The sequence below is a fragment of the Odontomachus brunneus genome, unplaced genomic scaffold (assembly GCF_010583005.1).
Source record: "Odontomachus brunneus isolate Ranch 3 - 2012 unplaced genomic scaffold, Obru_v1 Obru_scaffold_058, whole genome shotgun sequence".
Classification (NCBI taxonomy): Eukaryota; Metazoa; Arthropoda; class Insecta; order Hymenoptera; family Formicidae; genus Odontomachus; species Odontomachus brunneus.
In genome coordinates this window covers 1645370-1668122 of record NW_022639508.1, presented here as the reverse complement: position 1 = coordinate 1668122, position 22753 = coordinate 1645370, and the positions used below count along the sequence as shown (strand labels likewise).

The window sequence follows — 22753 nt, the reverse complement described above, 5'->3', positions numbered from 1 at the left end:
GAGAGCGGAGGGAGGGGGGAGGGAGATGGTCGCGCGCAGCGTCACGGTGGTACGCTGCCTCACTTCAGTCTGCTCGCGACGTTAGTATCGTGCGGTCGTGGCGCCACCGTCCTCCTCTCTCTCTCTCTCTGTCTCGCGCCGTCTTTCTCTCGCGCGTAGTGCATTGTCTCGGAACGATCAACGAGATCACCCGGTTCCTCGCACGGAATTACCGAACATCGAAGACGATGTGTTTTCGCGGAGTGTACGCTGTATTGATGTTTTTTTTTTGACCGCCGGCGAGTGCAGCTTTTGTTGACTGTTTGAGGTGTACGTTACACGTCGAGAGGAGCGCGTCGTGCACGCGGGGCACACGATCAAACCCGTATCGGGAGCAACAAGTGAGCACGTGGGGAATACGCACCTCCGCCGTGGTGTCGTCGTCGCCGGTGAGTTGATGAGATTATCACCGGGAGGTGATAATCGCTGGGGTGGAACGTCGATGTGGCCGATCGCGCGCGGGAAGATCGGCACGAGCTGCACTTGGAATGCGCGGAACAGTGGCGGAATTGAAACGGGGTCACGTGGTAAAAACGATCGTGCTGAAGTTACCCGAGCGGCCGGCCGTCCTGCGATTCTCGCGAAGTGAACCGCGGCAAGTTCGTTGCGTACACGGCGAACTTGTATGAACGTGCGCGGGTGGGATCTCATCTTACGGAAGAACTATACGATTCTGAAAGCCGTAAACTCGTCGAGATTGCCTGCACCGACACGCTGTTCGCGATCCTCGTTAGCTCGTGCGTCGGTGCGACGAGACGCACGTACCTGAAGGTCAGGGTGGACATCGACGTGTATGTGCATGTGTGACACTGCTCTCGGGACACTGACCGAAATGGACGCGCCAATGGCTTTAGGAATCACGTCGAACGGAGAGAGAAATATGACGAGCCGACTCGTCACGTAAGTTAGGGGTGAGTTTGCAGTGATCATTGAGCAATTGCTAAGTTGAACTGTTACTCGCGATCGGCAAGTAGCAGCTCTCTCGATCGGTCGGTCGCTTGTTCGCGCACAGCTATCGAGATGCCACGTGAGACGACGCGTTTCGACGAATGACGAATGCCAGTGCCGGGACAATCGCGAGTGTGAGGAACGGGCCGTGATTTTGCTCTCTTTTCCGATCAACGACTGTGTGAGCGTCGTCTAGTCAATGATCGTCTTTGTTCAGCTCGTATCTGGAATTGCGGGGACTCTCCTGGACCATGGCTGCTGCGAGGAAGCTCGCGGACACTGTGACTTTCGTCGTCGCTGCTCTGTTGATTCTACACCATGACCTGCATGCCGTTCAAGCGCGCGGATTTAGCCGCCACCTCAAGAACGGTAAGTGTCATCTACCTCATTACACTTTGTTTCAGTGTTCTTTAAATTGATCTTTAAACGTTATGATAATATTTGGAAATTTTATGAAATAAGATCTGATTGATTCTTTGATGAATTCAAAGTGATTTTTCTTTGAGACGACAAATACTAATATATTTTTCTCTTAAAAAAATTTCAATATTTGGAATATGTTGATGATTGTCATTTGGCAGCATTTTCATAATTATTTTATTTTCCAGGAAAGACTTTCCACTGAAAGTAATTTAAAGAACATTGGTTCATTGTCTTATACATTAAGTATTATTAAATAGAAATATTATTTGAAACAATCAAGGGATTATGGACTGAATAAATAAATGACGTTGCTGTTAATTTGACAGCTTGGAAATGAAATATGAGAGGTAACAATTAAAGTGTAAGTAATTTCACTAAAGATTAAAGTGGATGTTACAACAAGTATTCTGTACAAGTACTTTAAGTATTTATTATTGAGTTGACATTTAAAAATTATTTTGAATATTATAAGTGCCAATTTGTGTTTGTAATGACATTTGTGTATTTAACAATCCTCTTTAAACTACAATTCTATTTTGAATTAACACTTTTCTCACTGCTTTTTAATCTTTATTTTATAAAAAAAATTCAGTTTCCTTACTTTTTCTATTAACCATCAAAAGTAAGGAAACTGAACATTTTTTAAAAATAATTTTCATGTTATTTTTTTATTGACGTTAAAAATTTTTATAGAATTAAAAAGACTGAGAAGAAAAAAATTGAATGAGTAAAAATAGCAATCATGTGTTTAGAACTACTCTAAATTTAAATCTAAATTCAAATCTAGATTCAATATAATAACAGGATTAAAAAGCAGTGAGAAAAGTGTAAATTTAAAATAAAAATAAATTCAAAATAGAATTTGTGGTTTAAAGAGCATCGTTAAATGCACAAATGTTATTACAAACACAAATTGGTACTTGTGAGATACAAAATAGTTTTTAAATGTCATCTCAATAAAGTACTGAATACTTGTTGTAACATCCACTTTAATTTTTAGTGGTTATTTACTTTTTATTTGATACTTTTCATATTTTATTTCCAAGCTGTTGAATTAACAGTATCTCAATATGAAAATAATAGTAACAAATAATTAATTATATGCTCAGAAAAATAACATACTAGTGGTGATTATATTGGTAACCACTGTACGAGTTTTTGTGTAAAATTAATGTATATAGTTTAATAAACTGTTTTGTAGTTATTACAATAGTTACGAGAACTACACTGTTATTATATAATTCTCAACTTTAGTTGCAGTAACTACAAAATGGCTTATTAAACTATATATATAAATTTTACATACAAAACTCGTATAATTGTTACTGTCATGTCTTCTCTAAGTGTGGAATCAAAATAGTGCAATAGTTCGTATAATATTGTGTCTTAAGATATTCCATATTTCTGCTAATTAAATTACATTCTTCAAATTAAATGAATTTACAAAGTTAATATAGAACACAAATTGCAACTCGAGTAAGATTACAAGTATAAATAATCCTTCAATTATTTCGAGCAATATAATAATACAATGACATAATTATAGTTGATTTCATGATGTGCGAATTTTGATTGAAATGCCAAAATGATATTTATGATTGTGCTCTCTCTCTCTTTAATCGTGACATATACATTAAAAATAAATTTCGCTAACCAACAAAGCAATTGTTAACTCGGTCTCAGGCATACAATAAATGTCGTGAACTGTAAAAATTAATCAATCATAACCGATTATTTTTGTAATAATTGACTGTGATTGCGCCCAATTCTTACAGCTTACGATATCTAATATAGACAATGCCTCAGTGATTATCGATAGATCGATAATTACTAAAACTTTTCGGCCAACTGCATCCGTATCTAGCTACGCATTGTTCATGATTGTTGGTTGATCCAAAAAGCGGGAACATGTTTTCTGGATTGATTCACAGTGATTAGAATGTGATTGGTCGAAAATGTTTAGTAACTATCAATCTATCGAATGGTAGTACGCAGTACTACAGTGGACAGAAGGTAGCGTCTTTGTAGCGCGACAATGTTCACGTTGTTGCGCGAATTATCAATTGCGCGTCATGCTCGTCCTTTTCACCTCGAATAGCCGCCATTAACACATCGATTGACATCGCTTCGTATTTTGTGCGTCTTTTGTCTGTCCAAGAGTGACTGTCGTGCGGAAATAAGCGTTGGGAGTGTCGAACATAGCGACGTGCGATCCACGAGACGTATCGTGAGTACATTTTTCGGCAGTAATTTCCTCATTTCTAGGTGTACGCGACGATTGCATGTCGCGACATGTTAAATCGGCGTATTTTAGATCTGTATTCGTTGTCGTTACTTGAGACTCGCCACCTCAAGTAGGATACTCAAATGTGAATTCAGAGTTAGATGAGAATTTTTTAGTTGAATCGTGATTAAGAATACCTAATGTACCACATATTACAATTTTATTGAAAAACTTAGATGTAACTCTAAATAAAAATTTGATAATACATAAGATAAGATTCAGGTAATAACCAATATGTAGATCTTGCGTTTGTTATTGCCATCAATTCACTCAAATAGAATCGGACGACCGTCGAATTTAATAGTCTGGAATTAGAGATGCAATGATGATTAGAATAGAAGGTACACGGAAAAAAAAGTTTTGCTAATATATGGACAACTAAAAATATTAACTGCAGGAGCAAATTTTCTTGCTTTCATAGTAAAAGTTATTTAGTTGTGACAACTAAAAGATTTGCTAATATATATATTATGTTATATATATATTTAGTTATCACAACTAAATAACTTTTACTATGAAAGCAAGAAAATTTGCTTTTGCAGTTAATATTTTTAGTTGTCCATATATTAGCAAATCTTTTTTTTCCATGTAGATATTGAGAAAAAATACTTGAACATTTATTTCTGAGATATAAAGTTTATTTCTGTTTATTCTGTTTATTTCAAATAAGCTTTATACTCCACAAATAAATGTTCAAGTATTTTTCTTCTCAATGTGATATGATATCAGAGAAATCATGATGTCAAGAATTAATCCTTTAAGGCGCTTTAAGAGCATCTACAAAATTACGTTCTTCTGTCTTACAATTATAAACTCTCTCTGTCGTACAAGTCTAAGTCGTACAAGTTTTTTTGAGCGTCGCCGTTCTCTCGGTGCGGAAGTTAATTGCAGATTCCGCATTAAATCAACGCCGTTGCTCCGGATTGCGCTTACGCGACGACGACTCACGCGATCCGCGTGTATCACGACGCCCACGCGACGGCTGTGCGCGCTCACCCTGCCGCCGGACGGATATTTCGTTCGAGATTAAATCACGCGCGATGCGTTGCGACGAGCGCGACCCGAGCGCTTCTCCGTTCCTATTGCGCGACATCGTCGTTCCTGCAATATCGAGCAGTCGCCGGTGCGTGTGGTCTTTTAAAATATTGTTGAAAATTCCGGAGCTCGCGACCTCGTAAAATTCTCGCGCCAGTCTGTACTCCGAGAATATTGAGTGTCAGGACATTCCGCGCCTCCTCCCCGGGGAAGCTCGTTGCTTTATATTTAGCGGCGCGGCGAGAACGCGCCGATTCGAATACACCGTAGGGCGCAACGCGAGAAAGTGAGTGTAAACGCACCCTTTACTCTGGGACGATCAAAGGCATTCTCCCGTTCGGGATATCGATTCTCTCGTTCACGACGATATCGCGCGGAACGTGCGCCCGCTCGGACGTGGAGCAACAAAAATACCGGGGAGAGAACGAGGCGAGCGTGTGAGTTAGCGCGAAGAAGCGCACGATTTCAAGGCGTTTCCGGCCGTGTAATTTAATGTAATTTATGAGCGCACGGATTTTTCCGCGAACGGTTCATTCGCGCGCATGAATAGAGAGAACGCTGTCGGTGCATGGTCCGATTAAGCAGCAACAGTTGCGAATTTTGTCTTGAAAAGCATTATATTATCAAGACAATATTCCTCGTAGAAGAGAACCATTACTTAAAAGAAGGAAATTAAACTGAGTAATTGATTTTCTTAGCAGTAGAACGATATTTTTCTGTGTAAGATTAATTGCAATTTAGAGTACATACATTTGGATGCGTTAACTCATCAATTTTTGAGAACGATACCTTCGTCTCAGACGAACGATTCGCGATTGCATCGCGCGGCGGTCGGAACTTTTCGTAAGATGTCTCGAGTTTGAACATTGAACAATTTTGCTCCACGCGTCGTCTAAAAATGACGAAATCTCCGACGAAATAACAGTCGAGGAGGAAATTTCGCGCATTAAATGCAACACTTTGCAACTAAAATTTCTCGCCACAGTTATAATCGCCAACGGAGATCCAAGATCTCGCAGTAGGCGAGATTTCACGACGCGACAATGCGTCACCGCGCTCTAGATCGTCGTGTTTCGATGACGTTGCCGCGAAACACTTCGACCGTCCGACGGCTCGTTTACGATGTAATTAACAGCCGGTTAACAGCCGCTACGGTTTGGCCACCGAAAATAATTAACTTCGGGCGGGTGCTCTCGCCTCTTGCGTCGTTTACGCTCCCGCGTTCGCCATCTCCGTCCCATCGCTTCTTCCCCCGTCGGAGAACTCTTCCTCTTGCCTGGCCTCCTTGAATTTTCAGTTTTTTGGATCTTCTCCCGTTATAGGGCGTAGAACCACGAAACGAGAAACGCATTTTTAGCGACGCTTACTCTGCGATGATTGCGCGCGGCCACCTCGATGAATAAAAATAACGCACGATAATTAACGTTTGCACCGCCAATTCTCTCGATGTGAGGTCGACTGATCGATCGATCGCACACGTAGCCGAGCGAACGCGAGCTCGCGATCGGATCTTCGCGATACCGAAATCGTGCGGTGCGCTTGCGCCGGCTCGCTCTGGTATATCGCTTCCTGTTTCTGCAATCCGGCTGATCGGCTCGCCCGTCGAACCAAGTAGCAAAAGCGAAATTCCATTCCAGAATATTGCGAAATGTATTTTCTCCGTACTGCCATACGTGTACACAGAGAGAACGATTTATTGATTCAAATAAATGTTTCTTTGGAATAGTTCAAACGAATTATTTGGTTGACACAACAAAAATATTTCTTTGGAACTAAGCCGCAAATAAATATTTTTGTTGCTTCAAACAAAATTTTGCTTGATCAATCGAAAAATTCGTTCGTATTCCAAAGAAGCGTTTATTTGATTCAACCAAATCGTTCTCTCTGTGTACGGTGTGTAACACGATTAAGCATTGCGCCTCGCTTCGCATGAGCATTTGTCTGACTGGCTTATGTCTATCCATTTATTAAGAATATTTATATTCTATCAACGTTTTTGTAGGATAGAAATGAGCACGTTTGTTGGAAAAGAAAGACTAAACAAAATTAATACCAGAGAAAAGGGTCTTTTTATTCTTTAATTTTCGATCTCAGAGCATTCAGGTAAATTCTAACTCTAAATTTTTTGAAATGAAATTTCACTCGAAACAATGTCTCGAAACCGGATGTTATATTTCTAAAAATTTCCCAAAAATTTTAATTTATTTGTTGAAACTAAATTTATGTATTACATATATTACACACAATAAATAAATTTATTTACACCTAACAAACGTGAGATAATGAAGGTAAAGTGGAAATTCAAATCAAACTCTAAATTCCGACCTGAATATTTTATCTGAGACAAGTTTCGATTATTGATACGGCTCTCAGAAAATCAGCGAAATAATTCGAACAACAAAAGAGATATTCCCCAAAGAACAATATGACAATACTTGGCCACGTTCGACAATCAACGTGGCGTATATTAATGACTCAGACACGCGAGATAGTTGCATCCGGCGTGATTTTCGGGCAACGACGAACGCGTGCGCGCGAGCGAGGGGAACGATAATGAAACGACCGGCTGAATCGAATGAAGATAAAGGGATAAAGACGCCGTGGCGGTACCCTCGAGATGTCGAAGCGTGGAAGGCGGTACTCGAGTCTATCTAAACGACGAGGAGGATTCGCCCGCGGAGGGGTCATTAATTTAATTAGTTTCGGGGAAAGGGCGGGTTTAATCGCTCGCTCCGATGGATCGACATGAATGCTCGTTGTTCGCGGGTCTCGAGGAAGCGGTCGTTTCGAGAGCCGTGCTCGATCAGCGCGGTTATCTTCAAGAACATTTAACCAGGAAGTTTAAGGGGAAACCGATGGCATCGGGGATGCGTCGCTCCTCTGTGATCGTCAAGCGTGCTTTTCGATACAGCGAACAGCCTTCTGCGCGTTCAACGCGAGTCTTCGTTGACTAATTATTCGCGCATGATGGACAATTTGTCGTCTGCTATCTCTCTTTGAGATCGGGTTTCGGGCCATCAGTTAAATATTTTTTTTTACTAATTATCAGCTGAAATGGGGTAACCGCAGATTTTCTTTTCTAACACATCCATCTAACGAGATCCATCCTTCGGTTTCTAATCGTACTCACGCAACGATCCCAAGAATCGGCTCGCAACAGGCGTCAATCACTTTGACGCGCTAAAATACGCCCGGCAACGATAAATGATAAACGGCCGACGTGTGTTACGTAGCGCACCTGGTGCTTTTCGGAGCCGACGCGACGCGACGCGACGCGACGCGACGCCCGACTCGGTCGCCCGAAATCACTGTGCCGCTCTCGAAATAATCTCATTCTCGTTCCGCGCGCACACTCTTCGTTTTATTCTTGTTTAAATGCCAGCCGCCGGGGCATGCAAAGTAACACTGCCGGCGTGTACGTGCCCGGAGTACCGAGGCTTTCCGTGGGACCATGTGGACGTGTGAGCGAGCCCTTAAGGGAATGCGAGACCTGACCGTGACAAGGGCGACCGCCTTGAACCTCGAACCGTGACCTTCGGGGGCTACCTGAGAGAACGGCCGCATCATTAATTGCTTTGCTCATATTCCTCGACGAAGTATACCGTGTCCTCGGGCGATGAACAGCGCCGTCTGCGGTGCCGACTAAATCGTGAATCTCAGCGTGACATCTCGAAAATACAGACTGGGTGACACGTGTTCGCGACACGCACCTGCCTCGGACTTAATTGCTATATTACACTCAAAAAAAAAACTCCAATTGCACAGCACTGTTTTCATTAATCCTATATATTTCTATATATTTTTCGTATTTTATTTCACAAAAGAGAAGAGAAAATTTATTCCTTTTCTAATGAACACTTGCGTACACTAATAAAATCTTGCGTACACAGTACATAAGCAAATGTGCCAAAAAGTCCACTCTAAATTTTGTGTCGAAAATAACTCATTCACATGTTCATTCGTATGTTATTTATATTATTTATATTATATATTAGTCTAATATATAATGTAAATAACACACGAATAAACATATGAATGAGTTATTTTCGACACAAAATTTAGAGTGAACTTCTTGAAATATTTGTTTACGTACTATGTACGTAAAATTTTTTACAGTGAAGTGAACTATTAATCGGGAATCTATTAAATATTATTTTTATTTTTCTTCCCTTTTATTCCAAGAGGAACACTTGCTTAAAGCAGAATGCCTTTCTACTAGAAAAAATTTCTATTAAGAAAAAAACTTATACCGTGAATAGGTAAGCCACTGGCGTAACAATCCGCGGTGAAAGATGCAAAGTCGCGTTTCTATATTACAGCGCAGGTACTTTGCGACACTTCCTGCCTCGCGTCGGGCATATCAATTACATGCTCGAGAAAGACGTATCAATTATCGACGACGAGTCGTTGACGTGCGCCACTGCTCTTAATTGGCGCGGACGAAATTAGTTGAAACGTGCTTGCGCCGCCGGCGAGTTCCTCTCGATCGAATCGCTCGCTCTTCGATCGAACACTGCGATCGTTTCCGTCTCAGGGCTTACTTATTATTATCGCTCCTTTATGCACAAGACGCACGTCAATTATTCGGCAACAAAAGATTGACGAGGTAGAAGTACGAGTCAATAAAAGAAATTCCGTAAATTTGTGGCAATTACGCTGTGCGCGAAATTCGATTCTCGGAACGACGTAAACCGAGCCAAATAGTAGAATTTGCTGAAAGTCTTACAAGTAAATCTACTCAAAAGGTACACTCCGATTTCTTTCTAATTCGTGACACAAATGTAGAAGTACAAAAAATATTTGTCATATTTTTCATTTTGGCTCACTTTGAGTTTCACGGGCTTTGAGTTTATAGCTTTTTAATGTTCTCACTATTATCAACAAGTACAACAAAAATGCACAAGAAATAAAATTGAATACAAGATATAGTTAAATAATTTTAACAAAGTCGGCATAGCTGAGACACGAACCATTCTAAATTTCTTTAGTCGAGATTTCAACCGAAATATTTCAAATCTGTGCTAAATTAGTAAGAAATGATTTGAATTTCAGCCAAATCGAGAGATTATTTGTATAAATAATTTTTTTCAACTTTCTACATGTTTTGTTTAAACATTTTATTATTTATACAAATAATTTTACACATTTGACTTTATATTCATAATCAGTAAACCAAAAAAGTCTATATCTTGTATTCAATTTTATTTCTTATGCATTTTTGTTGCACTTGATGATAGGAATGAGAACATTAAAAAGTTATAAACTGCCCGTGAAACTCAAGATATGCCAAAATCAAAAAATATGATCTAAATATTTTTTGTGTTTGTATTTTTTGTACTTCTACATTTGTGTCAAATTATAAAGAAATCGGAGTGCAACTTTTTGGTAGGTTTACTTGTTAGTGCGACAATGATGATGCCATGAAGATAGCCCTAGAGAGCGACTGATATTTTGCTTTGACACGGTGCAGTCTACTACGAAATCGTGACGGGCGATTTCAATTATCCATTTGGTTAAACGGACGCCACTTCGTGGCAATTTTATAACCGAGCCCCTGAAAATACACACCTGATGTAACATGTTCCGCGTGCCCCGAGTCCGCTCGCTCGCTGTAATTAATGCGAATACGATCATTAATTGGATCGCACTTGAATCGCCGATTCGATGAATAAGGTGGTCGCGAGCGGTCAGTATAGATTTCGTAATGATGGCGAAAGAATGTAGACCGAATACAAGATCATTGCCGGTACAACGTGATTGTGTCTACGCGGATGAATGGACGTTCCCGATGATGCAGCGCGACTTCGCATGCCATAATTCCGCAGCACGCATCCGAACCGATCCGAGAAACCGCGAACTCGTGAAAGGCGTCGTTCTATTTCGAACTCTACATTCAGGGAATTTATCATTCACTCGGCTGTCAGTGAATGACTAGCGTTGAGAAAACGCCCGTGCTCTCTTACAAATCGATCGTTCAATCAGCTCTTTTTATATTATTGTATGTGATAATATATTTTTTATATTATCTTTTTTTATATTATTATTTTAGATTATTTTTATATTATTTTTATATTATTGTGTTAACGTTTGAATTAAGGATTTCAATAATAGTTATTGAAATAGCAATCGTTATTTAGCACGATATTTTTTCTATGTGGCAAACTTCTTATTTCGAGAAGTTTGAAGCAAAAACGACAGGATGGACAATAGGACTGCTCGCAACAAATCTTTGCACTCTCGATGCGAATCGACGTTTCCACCCACGCCAATCATGTGCGCGCGCCGTGTATTTACAAGTTTCCTTGGCTATATTTCAATCGCGCTTTACGACGCGCATTACGCCGCTTAATCAAATCGCGGAGGCGACGCGGTCATGAATAAACATGATTAATGAAAAACGTTGAAAGAGCACTGAACGACTGGCTGATAGCGCGCGCGTTCTCTGACATGCAGGGCGGCTTGCGCGCTCCCGGATGAGCGATTAAGTAACACAATACGTCATAAGGCGAAGCGTCACATATGAATGAACATTAAGCTGCACGTTGGCGCACGTGAGCACAGAGATTTCTTCGGCGCACTTGTGGAACGCAATCTTCCTCCCTTTTTTCTTTTCCTCTTCCGGTACTAACTTTTTCAGTGATGATTTAAAATGACTGCGCGATTTCCACTGAGACAAACTTTTTTTTAATAAGCAGATTTTCTCGCCTCTTTATTGCTATTTTCCACAAAGAATTTTGAGAAACAGTAATACATATCTAATTTGAATTTGCTGTGAGTTGAAAAAATGCAATAGTTTAATTAAATTTTAAGAAACAGTAATACATATCTAATTTGAATTTGCTGTGAGTTGAAAAAATGCAATAGTTTAATTAAATTTAAAAGTTAAAAGAAATTTAATATTTCACTATATGAAACTTCTCCACTCAAGAAGTTAAGACAAGACTCTTTTGTATTTAAAAAAATAGATTGATAAATCCACAAATTAGATTAACAAATGGCCGAAATCAGACTCTTATTTGTCTTGTGGAAATTCCGAAAGGCCGCTGTTCCGAAATTATCAAGCGCCATTAATATCGGCTGAGAAATACGAAGTCAGTTTAATCGGCGAACAGCATACATACACACACGTGAGAAATATGCGAAAGATATAAACGTAAAAGGCCTTTTAGCACGAGAAAGATGTAAAGTGCGCGCATATCGAGCCCAGCTGATAGAACTCGCGGCCGCGTATCCTCACAGCTCGAAAGATATATGACGCTCGCCGCCCCCTGGCGAGTTCGTGGGTCGCGTAAGCCCTCTTTATGGTGGCGACCGTGACATCTTATTCTTTTTTTCTTTCAATGCGCAACGCGCGGTCGCGCTTAATGGATTTCGTACCGCCTTCGCTTTCAGAACAGATCGCACCTTGGAAGCTCGACGATAATTTTGGGGATCGCTTGCTTCGTCGTTCGACGCGACCACCTCGTGGCCGCTTCCCATCGTTTTATGGTGAGCGTGATCTTTGTTTATGGAGATGGTCGCGACGTCTTCATCCCTGGCATATGCGGATTTTCGCTCGGAGCTCTCGCCGTGCGCGAAACTGTCTCGAGTAGTCTACAACTTCGGATAATCTCGCGATTAACATTTTCTGCCTCACGTATAAGCACAATTTTTACAGAGTAGAGTAAACCACACTACTTTTTGCATTCTCTTAGTCATTACCATTCTACACTCCGAGAAAAATATGATAATGACAACTATGAAACAATAACTGTACGAGTTTTGTATGTTTGTATAATAATAATTTATACTATGGTTCAATAAATTATTTTATAGTCATTGCAATTAAAGTTTCAGTTACGGTAATTATAAAGTAATTTATATTGAACTATATAGACACACATTTACAATTCTACAAACAAAACTCATACAGTTGTCACTTCATAGTTGCCATGTCTTTTTCCTGAGTATAAAGAAACCTCGTGCTTCTTCCTTTCTTTTGAAAGTATAGAGTGCCTGCGAGAAACTTAACTGCAATATTGGTCGTCTAAAGAACCAAGTTTCTCTAGAATGCCAATGAGGATGCCAACGAGGATGCCAATAATTGCGTGGTTTATTCCACCTTAAGTATTACTCTCTCGTTCACGCGATGGTGTATTAATTCCACCTGTGAATGCGAACTCTGGAATCGCGATCCTTTAATTTGTAGCTTCGATAACGCGCGCTCAAGAGTCGAGGGTCGTAAATCCTCAAGCCGCGAAGTACCTTAAAACCGGAATAGTAATAGGTATGATTCATAGCACGCTGGGACTTGACAGCTTCGTCCGGCGACTGCCTCCGATTGCAATGTCGCATTAAGCCGACGAAATCCGGGTCCGTAAGGAGGAGCTATTTATATCGATTCACGGCGAGCGCGCACAGTGTCGTGTACTTATTTACTTCCTACGCCATCTTATCCGACTTCAGTAGCGCCTCTCACGGTAATATCTTCAGGAGGAAAGCGTACGGGGTGTTTCCTCTCTTTCGAAGTACAAACTCGAAAAATTCCAAGAAATCCCCATTCTCACCTGGAGAATACCGATTTTCTCGTCGGCACGCGCTCTTAATCGGTACAAAACCGACAGGATAACAAGATAAACGAGTCTTTTATTCGCGCATTCAGCAGCATCCGTTGTAGAAACCCTTGCTGCGCCGTTCGTTGTGGGAGGAGGGAACGCTCCAACGATGATTCCACGAGATCACGCGCGCGTTTCATTCATCCCGCGCCGGAAGTGGAGAAGGTAAGCGATGTCGAGGAGGGATCCTGGCGCGCGCGTAAAACTCGCGGCGTCGGCTCGTTTCGTAAATAGGTTCTGTCACGCGGCAGGAAGTCTCGCCGCCAGATGCTGGTGCGAGCCCCTCCTTCTTTGGCGCGAGATCTCATTATAATCGCGAGATCTCGTCTCGCGGGGCCTTGCCGAGGGGTTGGTGGATAGAGAGAACCCTCTCGCGTAGAAAGAACTTCCGTTTCCTAACAGCACACCTCGTTCATTATGCTTGTACACGATAAAGCGAGCTCGCTTTCGACTAGCAATTATGCCATGCGATCTTGTCGTCAATACGTGAGCGGTAATGACGCATGGCGGCGATGATGAGGTGAGATGGCTCAGCCGCTCGTATCCTTTCGCGAAAAACGACCAGTCGGATCGTTCTTTGACGGAATACAAATCGTCTCGAGGACACGCGGCGAGCAGGTCTGCGGGGCCGATCGATAGCGATCGACAAGGTGCAGGTAACTGGGCGAGTAATCGCTCGGGGAATCCCCGTAAAAGGATACCCGCTCGGGTGCGCGCGTGATTGACGCCAATCGCTCGGAATACAAATTCCGCGCGGATGATGGCGGGTCGGGACTCGCGATGGAAATGCTAATTTCAAAGAGGTGTTCCCGCTGATCTCTCCGATAAATGAATAATCACTTCGATGTGTCGGCGCAGAGGAGAGAAGAGCGGCGCGTCGCTGGAAGTTCATACTGCCGAGGTCCTCACGGCGCGGTGAGTACGCGTAAGAATCGATAAGACGCGACGCCAAATTGAACGTTGCGACGGTAATGGCCGTCGATTTGCGCAAAATGACCGGCGATGACGATCGACCATGGCGTTCGTTCCGCCGGCCCTCGTCACGAAGTTCCTCGCGACGCGTTCCGCCACCGCTGCAGTATTTCACGCGCCTCGTTCTGTGCGTGCAAATGTTCACTTCCGCGTGTGCGTAATCGTTTCTCCCGAATTCCCGACGACTGTTGATCACAAAGCGCGCCCGGCCAGGAACATAATTGCACGTCGTCCTTCGCGCGCGCTACTTTGCACCGCGTATTTTACCGCGTGTTGAACGTTCGAGATACCCCCAGGGGGATATTTCACAGCATCTACCGGTCGACTGGACTTGCCTCTCGAACCCTACAAGCAACTCGGCACTCTGAGCGAGGCGATGTGCGTTGCAAAATTATCCGTGTATTTTTAGAATTTTTTTTTATTATTTTTATTCATGGGAGAGGGATTTTTCTTTTGTTAAGAATAACGAAAAAAATACAAAAATAAATCACATAACTGGTTGTAGAATTACAAATTGCAATGTTTGATGAATTTAAAAAGAGTTCTGGTTTAGATAGAAAGTGAGTATAGAAAGCTGATAAAAAATACACGGAGAGAACATTATAGTTCCCTTTCATATATATAAATTCATGTCAATTTTATCATGATTTTATAATTCAAGAATAGTCTATTAGTAAGATCTATCTTGAAACAATATAGTAAATTTTGCTAGAAGTATGACGAGTATTTTAATAGCATATTTCACTTCATAAAAAATTAGCAGCACATATTCATTAAAAAAAAAATCGTAGAAACTTCCTATTTTTTGGCTACCCAAACCAAAACCTTTCCTTAAGAACGATTCACGAAAGAAAAAGTTTTTTTCTTATGATTATTATCCAGTCAACGAAGTAACGCGTACACAACAGTCCGTCGAAAGTTATTAACCGCGAAAGAAAAAGATCATTAACTGAAATTGACAAGCTGTCAAGAGCGGAAAGTGACAGCACCTTCCTTGTCGGCTCTATGCGCTGCTTTTGATTCCTTGACATGCACTCGTGTATTTGGATCGATACAGCCAGACTCGGTGCTCTTTGTGCACCAGACGTTGATACCACCCGGAAAAAAAAGCCGCGTGATGAGACACGGTCGATCGACGCTCGCAAAGCTAAGAGAGAGAAAGAGAGAGAGAGGCGCGTCAAGGCGAAGCACCTTCTCGCGTGACCGCTCGACCGATCCTCGAACGAGCAGTCGACGGTGTAAGAATAAAAATGTCCATTGCGTCTTGATCTTTCTTTCGTTCTTTCTGTCTTACTCGTCTCACGTAGTCGGTCGTTCAACCTGCTCCACCGTCTCGCCTCCTCGCGGCCCTCGACCTCGCGCCATGACCGCCCACTCGTCCGAAAATTGCACCTTTCGGAGCGGGAGGCGCCTACTCGCCTCTATCGCCCTGTTTTTTCCGCTGCCTTGAGGCGCCACCGAGAGAGAACCGGAAATACGTTGTCGAAAGATAACTATAATAAGAGCGGCTTGCGCAACACCTCGGGGAACGTTGGATATGAGATTTCGCGAGCGCGCGTGATTCAGCCTTTAATAGAGAGCCTTTTATTTCCATCGAGATCCGCTTTCGAGAAGAGCAACAAGTAATTCTCCGTGTACTTAGTCGCGTTAGAAACGAAAGAACCAAGTTCTCACTCGACAGTCGACTTTAATCAAGAAACCGCTCTTCATCCCTCGCGTGCATCTCGAGAGGTTCTCGCGGATGCGTTCTCGCGTGCGGCGATTAATTCGGTACTCTCTTATTAGCATCACCACGTGCACTCGCTTCATCCCGCTCCGTTGCCCGCAAGTGGAGCGAGCGCGCGCGCCCGGTTTTTATCGCCCTGCCAGAAGTACCGGCGTGTTTGCGAGAAAGCATGCCGCCTTGCGTGAAGGCGATAGAGAGTCCTCTGAGACTAAGGCCAAGGCTACTTGAGGCAGTCTCTCGTAGATAGAACTGGCCGTCTCGTCCGTCCTGCGTGCCGACTGTGAGGTCAGAGAACCGCGATATCTTTCTCCTTTTTTTCCGTCTTACGAGTCAAAAAGCAACTATCTGCGCAACAAAAAAAGATATTGAAGGACTGAGATAAGCTGAAATCATTTCTGTGAAAACCTCTTGGAAAATGAAGGAAAAGTGTCGCCTTTACAAGTGTCTTTTCATGGAAGACGCGAATCCGCTGCACTGAGAGAATAAATTTCTAAGAAATAAAAAATTTTATTCAATGGTACTTATATTTGCTTTTACATAAAATATAAAATATTTTTCAAATAGAAAAATATACAGTTTCTTAAAACTTTATCTTTTTATAAAAGCAATAGTTTATTGTGTGAAAGAATTCAGATTCAGGTAAACATGTTATTATTATACCTACTGAATAAATATTTTTTACTTTTTATATATTTTTTCTGTCAGTCTGCTGTTGTTAGGGCAACGAGAGCGGATTGATGCGATCAGTCGCGATCTTTTATTGTCGTGGAGATGAACGAGAATAGGAACGCGAGTGACCACGTTGTGTGAGAGCGAATCTCGATGAAATATATATGTAGGAATAACGCTAAATAACCGTACCGATCCTGTAGTAAATTGATATTAATGGGCTGCTGCACGAGGCAAGTGTCGGCCTTTTTGGCGTTAAATCACATAATCGCCAACGACACCGACGGCGACTCCATTGTGCGAAATCGCGGTGAATTGCCGCACGGTGAGATTTATGTCGCTTAGAAAGTCAGCGGCGCGCTTTTCGTCGCGAATCGGCATTTTCGCCGCGGCCGTCATATAAATCACCTCGCTAAAGTGAGTATCTCTCTTTAGAAAGCGCCGGTAATCGCTTGACTTTTCGATGACGGCTTAAAAAGCTCCGTTTTTAACGTGGACGAACCCGTACTCGCGAGTCATGTTAAATACGATTGTACAATTCACTTGGCGCGCGCGGAAGCGCGCGTAAAAAAAGGGGAGAAGGTCAATGAGAGCCAGGCGCGGTGGTTGGTGCGAAATTCAAATTATGATAGGAGGATAATAATGTTTCGTAATATAAACGCACACATGCGTCGAATATTTCTCCTCGCCTTCTACATTTTTTAAATGAAAATTTTCTTGAAAGAAATGAAGTTATCATCGAATCACTCTTATTGGAGTGATTTTTCACTCATATAGTGTGAACTTTTACTTTAAATCGTCAAGTGAATATCTTCACTCAAAATTAAAGAGTGATTCTGTGTGTGATATACATCATCACAGAAATATATTCAATCGATAGAAACATTCGCTCATATGAAGTCAGAATCAGAATAAACTTGAGTGAAACATTCACTCTTGCGATTGGTAATATTTTCACTATCGCTTCAAGTGAATGATTTGATATAATCAAGTGATATAATTTGTTCTACTTAAAAGGTTCACGTTTTGCAACACGTGATTGTTCTGTCGTGAGGGAAACAGTTCTTTTTTTTCGCGAATTATACGTTGTGAAATAAGACAATCAAGTCGTGACTCTATTCAATCACAATGATCGATACGTTGTCCAATTATCGGCCGGCTGTCTTTCACCGTGCTCGGTACGCGTGAGTATTAATTTACAGACGGTTATTTATTAACATAGAGTTAACCCCCGAGACACGCGGGGCGCGCCGTAACGAAAGCCGTCGGACGCGGAAGCGATGTCGGACGGGAAAACGCGTTTCGGTCGACGGCGGGTTTAATTCAACGATTTGCAACGTGTCTTCCCCGCGCGGTCGCGCGCGCTTTATACACTTTGTTGTAAAGACGTCAGCGAGCTGACAGCGCGCGGACACTTGAAAGGGACGAGCCAGTCACGCTCGCAGATCAGATCCTTTGTCGGCCGTGCAATTAAGATAAGGACTCGCAGGAGGAGAGAACGTTTCCTGTCACGGGGCGGCGATGTCGTCCCGCCGCGCGAGAGCCGCGACTACGAAAGAAGTCGACGGCTTCCAAGAATGGGGTTGATTGGCCGAAGCGCCGTTCAATTTGCATAGCTATCATTCTGTGTCGCAGCCTGGGAGGTCCGAATGCGTTTATTGCCAACTTAACCCCCGCGTGAAATGATTCAGCGCGGTAATATCGAGAAGTCGCCCGAGTATTCACGGAGACTTCCGAAACGGGGTCGTCGAAATTCGCCCACGAAAGGGAGGATCTCATTTCTCGAATTTTAATTAGATTTTTTGTTTTTTTTTTTAGACGATTTATTCCGTGCGACGAATCGCGCAGCTACGAGATTACTCTGTAAATGTTGGAACGAGATCTTATTCGAAAAAAGTAGAGTAATCGTCGAATCATTCGAACGATTTCTCACTCATATAGAGTGAATTCTTCATTCTGAATCGTTGAATAAATATTTTCTTTCGCAATTGAAGAGTATATCTGTGAATCTGATGTAAGATAAAAGTACCAATGTCTAGACACGTATCTAACTCTGAACGTTTTGGTCTTTAAGTATGAACTATTTAAATTTTCATTATAGAATATGTGTACATATATTGAATATATGCATATAGATTCTATGTTAAAAGTTTAGATATTCATATTTAAGGACCAGAACGTGTATTAAAAGTGTCTAAAATTTGATACATATCTAGACATTGATACTTTTACTTTACTGCATCGTCACAGGAAGATATTCGCTCTAAGCTTAGGTAAAACATTCACTCTTGCAATTTCGAGCGGCAGTACTCTCACTATCGCCCCGAGTGAAAATACTTTTCACTCATTCAGTGAAATTCAAAGAAATTCAGTGAAATTCAAAGAACACGAAAGCGCAATTTTACATTACCAGCCTACCTTCTGATTACTCAGCGAATCTTTACGTCGCGAACATGCCAATGGAATTGTCGTAAATACTAAATTCTACGACTGCCTACCGATGTCGACGATGAATAGAAGTTAAGAAGCACTTAACTCTCACGTGGCTTGTCATAAATCGAGTTAATCCCCGAATGCATATGATGCATCACGTTTAGACTCGGTTATCCGGTGCGTCGCGGTAGTTATCAATAACCCATTAGCGTATCGTATTCAACGAGATTGAATTAAAAGGCTCGTTGGTCAGCGTGACGGGATGATTAATAATCGGTACACAGACGAATATCGTGGGCGCCGGTCACGATTCGATCCATTGAAGGAGAACCCATGCGATCGTCCAAGTAGAACGTAATGCAAGTCGGCCACCGTCGTGGGCAGTATGTCGATTTCTTCGTAGCTACACACACGCGCGCGGGCGTACGTTTACAAGCGAGAGATCGAATCTTGTTGAATCTGAACGATCTAAATAGACTCGCCTCGACGCGCGTTATTCGCTCCCGCTAATTATCTCTGTGATTAACAAATCGTGATCGTGGACAACATGGTGTAAACGGCATGCGAACTAACACAGCGAATTCTGTTAGTTTCTTTAACTGCTGCGGGAGAGATACGCGCCCTTAAGCAATAAAGTGAAACAGATTTCGGCTTTCATACATTTCTCTCCGGGTGCACGTCGACTACTAGTATACTAATATACATCTGTCTCGTACTTTACAGTCACGTATGCCACTAAATATTTCCTTTATCGCTCACGTACGAATGAGTCACGACTCTCCAGAGGCCTTAGGTAAACTGCTTCAGTGATATATCGAAATACTCAGTTCTCCTAAGTAGTGTCCAATGTCTCGATTCCGGTGGAAACTTGCGCGCGACAAAGCACCACCTCTTTATAACTTATCCGTGGAAAAAATGGCTGGCTCTCTGGATTTATCGACCTGAACACCAGTCGTACCATCGACGCGTCCCGTAAGTTCTGAGACCGCCGATTGTGAGCTTCACTTCTAGGACGCGCCCGGAAATACCGGGTGACGGTCACACAATGCACGTACTCGATTATCTCAGGAATGCACTTATCGCGGAGATCATCTTTTTGTTACATCCCTCTGTCCATATCACATCCCGCTTCGTTTCTCCATATTTCTTTCCATCCCGTTTGTTAGCGGGATGTGCCATTATTGTATTCTCTAAAATTTCTTATTTTGAAATCTCAACAAGTGAAAAGTGATAGTATTTTCACTCAAAGCGATAGCGAAAATACTGCCACTCAAAATCGCAAGAGTGAATGATTCACTTATGCTTGGAGTGAATTCTGACTTCACATGAGCGAATGTTTTAATCGATTAGAATGAGTGTCTTCCTGTGACAAGCTATGCGAATAAAAAGTCACTCGAATTCAAGTGACTCAACGATCATTCTACCTTTCAAGTGAAGTTTCATTTCAAGAAATTTAGAGAATAGATTTCCAAACGAACACGAACGCTATATTCCGTGTAACTTCGACCTCGAATCCGCGATTTCAGGAAAATCAACAGACAGTGCATTTCATGAATATCCTCGGCGCCCGGATTGATTTTCATTGGGATTGCCGCGAAAATTGCAGTTTCGCAAACAATGGTGCACCGTTTAGCCAATTAATTATAATCGACGTCGAAGAGTATCGCGAGGTCGTCGTTGATAAGCGCACAATGAATAGGTCAGTCGTAAGAAAGCGCGATTCTCGCGGAGGGCAGCTCGCGTTCGCCATTGTCACGATCGGCGGTCCATTACGGGGATACTTTACGCGAGCGGTCACATTGTTTCGCGTTTATTATCGGGCGTGGTGACCACCTGGTGGCACGCCGTCGCCCAGACATTTAAATTGCACGCGCCGGACACGGACGTAAGCTGCGCGGTCGTTCGCGAGACTTGTACGCGCGATCGTTCATTGCATTTACCGCACCCGCAATCGCAGGTCGCTTTAACGTTACCGCGCCAGGTGCGCCGGACGTGTGTAAACAAAGAATTGTTAGAGCGCGTATCGCGGTAGCCGCTACTCTTGCGCCCTTTTATTGTACTGTTTGCATTCTTTGTTGCGCGTTCGTAATTGTTCCGCGTGATGCGATCGCGACGTCTCTCGAGTCGCGATGTGTGGGAGAGAACTCGAATGAAACGTCTGTTCGCAGTGAAATTGCAGGATTCCCATAGCATTCTTTAGATCAGGTCGCAAGGATGCAAATGTATACTTTTATTTAGAAACATTTTTTAGTAATTCACTTTCGAAAGAATATAATCTCTACTTTTGCAGAATCCTCTTATATATGGCCTCAAGAGGACTCTTCTAAATTTAAAAGGATAAAATATTCTAAGTACAATATTATTTATCATATTACATTAATATGATATCATATTATATCGCATTATCATTAGAAGAAGAATATTTTTTCGGTAAAAGTTTTCACTTTTATAACATGGGATTGCAGAAAAAAATACCACCTTGTTATTTAACGCTAATTTAATTTGCTAATTAGAGTTCTTTTTTTACAAAATAGAATATTTTTCTTTTGATTTTAGAAAAATTTTCTTGAGGTCATGTGTAAGAAGATTCTGCTAAGAATAAGATTATATTTTTTAGGTTGTTACGCAAATATTTATGTCAATTTGAAAGTTGAAAATTTGGATTGTTCATAAAAATTCGGAAACTTGAAACTTTAGGAAACTGCGAGTACATTTTTTCAGGAATCATTATGGGTCTCGGATTGTTCTGATTCATTCGAGATAATGGCCGGCATTCTACCAATAAAATACAACACGGCAATTATAACGGGCTCGATACACGTTGAGACAGATCGGATCGCGTTTAATTGCGAGGACTCGGGCGCGGGAGTCAAGCCGATCGTCGTTTCAGTTAATCTCTCCCACTTGTCCCGGCGACGTATCGCGTCGAATTCTTGAGTGGCGCGTTCGAGTGTAGCGTGACCATTAATATTACGCCTCGTTAATCCCACGGAGAGCGAGTCTGATTAATCGATTGAGCGGCGCGTCGAGTCCGGCGGGCATCAATTATGGCCGCACCGACAGGTTTTCGTTTTCGGCCCGATATTCGCCGCGGGACGCCACTTATACGCGAATAGCCGGGACCGATAATCGATTTCTCGCGATGCTCAAGTGCACCTGTAATCCCGGGCGCCCGCGTAAATCAGGTGATACGCGGCTCGAGACGCGTCGTTATAAATAACGCGACCTCAGCTGATTCTCTGTAAGAACATATTAACGACGGTGACGATAGTCCCGGAGGTCGTTCGCGGAAACTCGTTGAGGTCCGGCTTTTTAGCGGATTGTATTTATCGCTAGGAATCGGCAGAACCAACCTCGAATGTATGGGTGGTTAACTTGCGAGAATAAATACGCGAGCTCGTCGTAATCGACATTAACAAATGTCCCGGCAGCGGTACCAGCCACCTTAATGTGTGTGAATGCACTTCAGCTCAGTGACAGTACACAGCCCCGGTCGCTGTGGAAGCGAAAGAAAATTGACTTTGACGCTCTAAAGTGGCTATGAGCACTTCTCTTTTCACTGTCATTGTAGGATGTCTATAAAAAAAATATATATGTATATATATATATATATATATATATATATATATA

General features: G+C 42.2%; 1 protein-coding gene across 2 annotated transcripts in view; it reads left to right on the top strand.

Annotated features, from left to right (window-relative positions):
* Nucleotides 1-80: 80 nt before the first annotated feature.
* LOC116845871 (laminin subunit alpha-1) overlaps nt 81-22753 on the top strand; it is a 169298-nt gene continuing 146625 nt past the window's right edge. Inside the window, exons 1-2 of one of the 2 annotated variants that reach the window (XM_032819059.1) lie at nt 81-428; nt 1205-1356. In XM_032819059.1, coding sequence (XP_032674950.1) covers nt 1239-1356 — 118 coding nt within the window. In that variant the 5' untranslated portion in view covers nt 81-428; nt 1205-1238. Of the gene's footprint in view, nt 951-1204; nt 1357-22753 lie in introns of both variants that reach the window. The other variant, XM_032819058.1, reaches the window with a different exon arrangement.